We start from the raw sequence: 6,622 nt of genomic DNA, 5'->3' as shown, positions 1-6,622 counted from the left end.
TTCCCGTAGCACTCTATGAGTCACACTTGTGAGGGAGAGGCGTTCGACTACAGTAGGACCTCAAGCGGCATGGTCTGGGCCGCGGCAGCGAAGGCCTTTCTTCCGTTTACTCCTCCCCCCCGTCTGGATCATAGAGGTGGTACGCGCCAAAATGGCAGCGGTCATGTTTCAACGTGGGTTACTGCAGAGCAGGACTGCTATGAAAAGTTGGGCGGCGGCAGGTGGGTAGCTTCAGCGGGCAGGTTGGAGATCTTGGTCAGAGGATCTGTCCGTTTCCCTCGATTCCTAGTTCTTGTTTTTTTTTCTTTTCGTTTTCAGTAGTTTTACTGATTTTTTTGACTCAATGATTTAATATCCTGGGGTGACTTTTTATAGACCTTATTTGGGCTGACTGGTTCAGGAGTGTTTATTCCTACTAAGAATTTTTGCATAGAATGAAGCTGCTCGTCAGGATGTATTCTTCCTGTTTAACATCCACGTGGAATTTATGAGGATAAGAGCTCGGCCAATCTAGTCGCTTGGTCTTCTTATGTGTTGCCTTGAGTTCTTATTTCAACAGAAAATATGTCACTCCCCATCAAATCAAATGCCTATCAGATTGTAGAACAATGCTAGATTAGTGCCAGTTAAGAGGAGAGGTCCGTGTCATGCTAATTCATCATTTGTTTTAACCACAGTTTGTTGAACATGCTATAGTGGCCTGGTCCAAACATTACCTTAAGCCATGATTTAGAAACCAGAATGCTGGATTCACACATGAAGTTAAACTAGCTTAAAAGTATGAAAGAAATAGATTTTCTGTCAGAATATAAATCAAAGTGTTGTAGCCAATGATCTTTATTGCTGAATGCTAAAATGTAAAACAACAAGACTGCCATAGAGTAAACAAGGTTTAGATTAACTTTTGTTATCTTAAACCTTTTGGGGGCAGAAGAGTAGCTCATACTATTCCTCCACTGATTTCAATAGTCATAGTGAAGCTTTTGTAGAATAGGCTTACTGTTTTTTGAGTCAATAACACAGTGACCAAAATGCATACTTTATTTTTTATATCTGTGACTTCCTTTAAATGTATCAGTACAATATATATAATATTTGCATAATATGTGTACATTGAAGAAACAATGTAATTCTTCTGAAATGTTCAGAAACTAGTGTTTTTTTTCATAGAGAGTGGAATATGGTCTGGAGAAATTTGCACAAAGTTGAGTAGAACATTGATTGCAAGCAGCCCAGTGGGCTGAATAGTATTTAGTACTCTCAATAAAAGGGTTAGAAGCATACAGAGTATTGGCCTATCTACCTCATCATTCTCTTCACCACAAATAGAAACCTTTGGGGTAGGTGGACACATTTGGAAAATTTAGAGTGTACTATAACCTCTCACACAAAATAGTTGTTGTGAAGGATCTGGCCAGTCTGGGGGGAAAAAAACACGAAAACAACCCAACAACCTATTCAGTACAGTCTGCTCCCTCTTTGTCACTGTAATCTTCCCTGTCATTTCAGTAATTCACCTTTTTTATTTTCTAACAATGTAGGTATACCATCTATGGGGCCCAAAGGCCTTCTGGGAAATAAAGATGTTGCTGCGAGATGGTGCCTTGCTTTGTAGTCCGTCAGCTTTCATCAGTATTGTTGTAATCTGAACAAAAGTCAGATGGGGCAGGAGCCAGGTATACACCAAAAGGAGGTGGTCCCCATTTCTGGTCTGCAGGTTTTAGACAGGGCTCTTGTGTGTGACAATGCTGGGGATGGAATTCTGCCCCTTTTAAAATTAAATCCTGTATTCTTCCGCAGAACAAAGGCAAAGTTTTTTCACATCATATGGAAAAGACAGCCTGGACTTTACTTAGCATTCACAAACAGTTTTGTTTCTCCTTTTTCTTAGTACACTCTGTAAGTCTCTCAACATAGTATTTCTCAGCACTGTATATGGAATTATCTTATTTTCCTACCAATGACATTGTATTATATTATGCACTAATTTTATCTCATTTGGAACCTTTTTGCCTGGATCACCTCTTCACTTTTTCCTTCCTCCCACATTTTTGAGATTTGAGTTTATTAGGTTTTAAATTTATGGGATCCATCCCAGTAGAGTGAGTGGCTTATTTATATGAGCCTTATTGTTACAGCCAGCTGGATGGTATATTGACTTTTTTTTTTCTTCAAGCTTGTGGGGATAAAATAATCACACATGTGAGCTACATTCACTACCAAGCCTATGAGATGCTGCCCCATTCATGTGAACTGGTTAAAGTGCCCTTGTGAGAAAACATTCACAGCAAGCTGAATTGACCCTGAGTGGGGACAGGGGGAAGAATCAGTCAGGAACCTGTGGCTCAGTAAACCAAATTGTTTCTATCTCAAAGATATCTCAAAAGACAGTATGGCTAGCGTGCTGAACTAGTAGGAGGGGGTTCCAAGGTCATGCTATGATTGACACTGTGCCTGCCTTTGTCTTGCCTTTGCAATGTAGTAGGTCAAGGGTACAAGCTATGGTCCTGCCTGTGCTCAGGGCTGCCCAACAAGCTGCCAATGCTTTGTTGGGGTCCCAGTGTGCACTGTATTGTTGGCATGCCTAACAAAATTATGTTGTATCCTCAAAGTGATTTGGTTGCTTTAGGTGAGCCAGGTTTTGGCCAGAGCAAGATCAGTTTGCGGGATTGGAGGAAGGGACTTTCTCGGGTCATATTTGTATTGCACTCTTAATCTTCTGTTCTGTGCTCACACTGGCGTGATTCTAACTGGCTTAAGACAATCTTGTTCAAACAGAGACACTTTGGCAGCAGTTTGCAAAATACTCAGTTTGGACAGAAAGCTTAAACTTCTGCTCTGTGCTGGATCCCACTTAATCTATTGTCCACTAAAATACACATCTAGCAGTTTTCCAAACAGCTGGCAGGAGTGTGAGCTAGGCTATTGTTACAGTGTTGCTTTTGGAAACCCTTCATGAACTTCACTTCATGGTAAAGGCTAAAATAAGATTTAGATGTATGTACTTTATAATGGGAACAGTTGGGATGGGGGAAAAAACTTACTGACTTACGTCTGGTCTGCTCAAAAACCATTGAGGATGTTATTTCATTTCCCATCTCTTTGCCTTCTGAATCCTCACCTGGGTGCTTTTCACACCTAGATTTTCACTTTAGGAGTTAGGACTACAGAATTTTTAACATTTATTCTAAAGCAGAGTTTCTCAAGCTTGGCAACTTTAAGACATGTGGACTTCAATTCCCCAGCATAGCTGGCTAGGGAATTCTGGGAGTTGAAGTCCACACATCTTAAAGTTGCCAAGCTTGAGAAACACTGTTCTAAAGAAATGTTGGGAGCATTGTTGGGAAGTTAATTAAGGTGTTACCAGGTCAATATTTTTGCATTTTTTAGGACTCTAGAAATAGCTATCATATTAACTATATGCATTTATTTATTTGTTTGTTTGTTTTTATTTATTTTCTATCCCGCCTTTATTATTTTTATAAATTTATATCTTTTTTCACACTTTTTTCCTATTGATTTGTTCTGTTGTTATAATTTATAATTCTGTTTTTACTCTGAATTGTCAAAGATAGGAATTATATGCTGCTCAGAGTTGGCTTCAAATAGAGCAGTTTGTAAGCCTTACAAATTAAAGCTTTTGTATCAATTTAAGATGTAGGGAGTTTACATACTGCTATTCTGGTTAATATCTTTTGAACAGATTAGCATTTCAATTAACTTGTTTTCACGGAAAATGCTATATAACTGTCCTTGGACTACCTGAATAGATCATAATATTTATTGGGTAAGATCTGTTTGAATTTTGTTGAAATATAATTTATGGTGAGGTTGTGAGATATTTTAAAGCCATAAATAGAGCTGACAGAGACTGTTTAGGGTTCCAATTTTTACAGGATTTGAATCCCAAAGGATGATAGAAGTTAAATGATTCCTAAAATAGTAATTGCTATCATAGCAACCTGGTTCATTTAATATAATGAATATTATGCATACAAATAAGATGACTAATGCATTTTTCAGTGTAGAAATCTTCTAAAGGACTTCCTTTATATATTGATTTTGACCTCTTTTATTAGGTAAAAGATGTATTCTTTCAGCAGCATATGTGGACAGTACAGCATGGGAACAAAGAAAAAAGGATGAGCACAGCCTGGGTAAGGAAATGAATGCTTTGTTTATCTTGGGCAGACAGGGTCTTACATAATGGTGAACTATTATCTAGACTCAGATTTGTTAGTATTCCACACACGGGTTGCTCAAAGCAAGAGTGCCTGCCTGACTCTTATAATGCGGGGCTAGATACTTGAGAAAACAATGATAGTATGTGACACATTTTACTAATATTCATTTCAGTCAGCAATGTTTTAGTTGCTGACCTACAAACCAAAGAGCTTTGTAGGGCAGGGTTGTACATATGGGAGACAGGGATGCATGGCAGCTTTTTATGTCAGATTCTTTCCCCTTTTCTAAATAATATATACGTTGAATATCCTATGTTACATTATCATGCCTTTTTGCATTTCTTTTATATGTGGTCCATATCATTGGCTGTCTCTGGCAGGGATGGGGAAACATGCAACTTCCTGATACTGGGAAATAGGTTAATTGTTTTTTCACATTATGGAAAGGACATTTATAGAAAGCAGTATTGTCTGTTCTTGCTGGCAGCAGTTTTCCATCATCTCAACAGCTCCAGCCCTGAGATAAGGGAGTTACAGTTTCTGGTTACAGTTCAGTAGTGTATAGAACAGTAACTGTATCATTAGAGGCTAACGAATTCATTGTGGCAGAGCTTTCATAAAGGTCATAATGTACCAAAATAACACTGAAAGTAAAATAGGCTGAAATATTAGGGGAAAAGCAGTCAAGACAGGACTCTCAATTGACTGAGGGTAGATAAATTAGCTTGTCTATGTATCAGTTCGCAAACCAGAGTTGTGCAGTGTCTTTTACTTGAACGTAAGGTGGCACTGTGTCTTTGTGAGTGGTAGGAATTCTAAGTCAAAGGAATGACTATTTTTACAATGGCCAGTCACGGTAACCTCATAATGCAGCATTTTAGAGACTGGTTCTCTGCAAGAAACAAGCGTCATGTATCCATGAGGGTGGACTAGAACCTGGGTCTCCCTATTTCTAGTCCAACACCTTAGGTTTGTGGGGTGTATGCTCATTGCCTTGAAACCAGTGTGGCTGAGTTGGAGATACTTAAACAGCCAGAAAGATTTAAAAATCAAAGAAAACTAACTTACCAACAATAACTAGCACAAAGGAGGAAAGCCCAGCAATGAGGAGGATGCTTTCCAGTATATTGCATAGAGTGTCAAATATACAATTGTGGGCCTATTGGATATAAGTTTGGTTTTGTGCTCAGTGCAATAAATTTGTTTGTTTGCTTGTTTATTAAATTTATATCCTGCCTTTCATTCAAGAGTAAAAGGTAACATACATAGGATTCACTTTTGTTTTTTTCCCACGACACTAACTCTGTTGAGGTAGGTTGGGCTAAGAGAGAGTAACTGGCCCAAAGTCATCCAGTGAGCTTCTGTGCCTGAGGGTGGACTAGAACCCGGGTCTCCCTATCCCTGGTCCAACACCTTAGGTTTGTGGGGTGTATGCTTATTGCCCTGAATGTGGCTGAGCTGGAGATACTTAAACAGCCAGAAAGATAAGTAGACCAGACTTTCTGGGTTGTTACAGCTTTGTCTCACTCCTAGGGTGATAGTACCCTGGCTGTCAGAAAGAACAAGCGTCTTAATGAAGGACAACATTATTCTGAGGTAAAGTTTTCCCACAGGACAAACACAGTCCACATCTTCTTATACCAAGAATCCTCTTCCAGGGAGCAGAGTAATAATGATTCCACTTTCAGGCATTCCTCAGTTCCAGCACAAACTGCCCGGAGATATACATAGTGAATACCTTGCTTTCTCAGCAAGGTGAACAAGAAAGTGAACAATTGCTAGTGATATGTCATTGCTCTCTTGTTTTAAGGAGGCTGAATGCTCAAGTTACTGTAGGCATACAAGAGACAGTGAGCACAGAAAGTCAATTCAGAGTGACAAATCCTCAATAATAGTCACTTATGTGTATCTCCTTATTGGGATTGTGGATTCCATCCCCTTTTCCAGCTGTTTCAGGTATCACTCGCACCAACAAGACATAGCTCATTATAATAGTAACTTCCATTTACAGATTACATTGAAAATCATATTATCCTGAATTCTTGACTAGTTGTATACACTCAAGAATGATTAAAGTAACAAAGTCCATAAAGTAATTTATTCCAGATACAGATATAGGAAGGAATGATGGCCAGTCAAACACTCTACCCATCAAAATGAGAGTTTATTAGAAGGTATTGGAAATTAGAGAATGCACTGGGAGAAAAAGTTAAAATCTGAGAGAGAAAGCACTTCTCAGGATACTTCTCTGTTTGTCAGATTCTCAACATCTTTTATTTCCTTGAAAATTGAAGCTTCCTCCCAGAGATCCCTCCTTCCTGAATTCTTGATCGGCTCCAGTCCTTCTTTTGCTTGACCTGGGTTCTCTTTGGGGACTGGGCCAGCTGTCCCACTTTCGGCCATGGGGCTTGGTTCAAAAGAGCCCCATTTACTATTTG

The 6,622-nt window shown here is 39.1% G+C and overlaps 1 protein-coding gene across 1 annotated transcript in view; it reads left to right on the top strand.

Moving 5' to 3' along the window:
• The first annotated feature begins 28 nt into the window (after positions 1 to 28).
• Positions 29 to 6,622, top strand: part of MRPS27 (mitochondrial ribosomal protein S27) — a 56,056-nt gene continuing 49,462 nt past the window's right edge. Inside the window, exons 1-2 of the mRNA XM_063295498.1 lie at positions 29 to 221; positions 4,080 to 4,157. Coding sequence (XP_063151568.1) covers positions 152 to 221; positions 4,080 to 4,157 — 148 coding nt within the window. The 5' untranslated portion in view covers positions 29 to 151. The remainder of the gene's footprint in view (positions 222 to 4,079; positions 4,158 to 6,622) is intronic.

The sequence above is a fragment of the Candoia aspera genome, chromosome 2, assembly GCF_035149785.1.
Source record: "Candoia aspera isolate rCanAsp1 chromosome 2, rCanAsp1.hap2, whole genome shotgun sequence".
NCBI lineage: Eukaryota > Metazoa > Chordata > Lepidosauria > Squamata > Boidae > Candoia > Candoia aspera.
The sequence above is the reverse complement of the archived record's forward strand: the minus strand, read 5'-3'. Positions and strand labels throughout refer to the sequence as shown.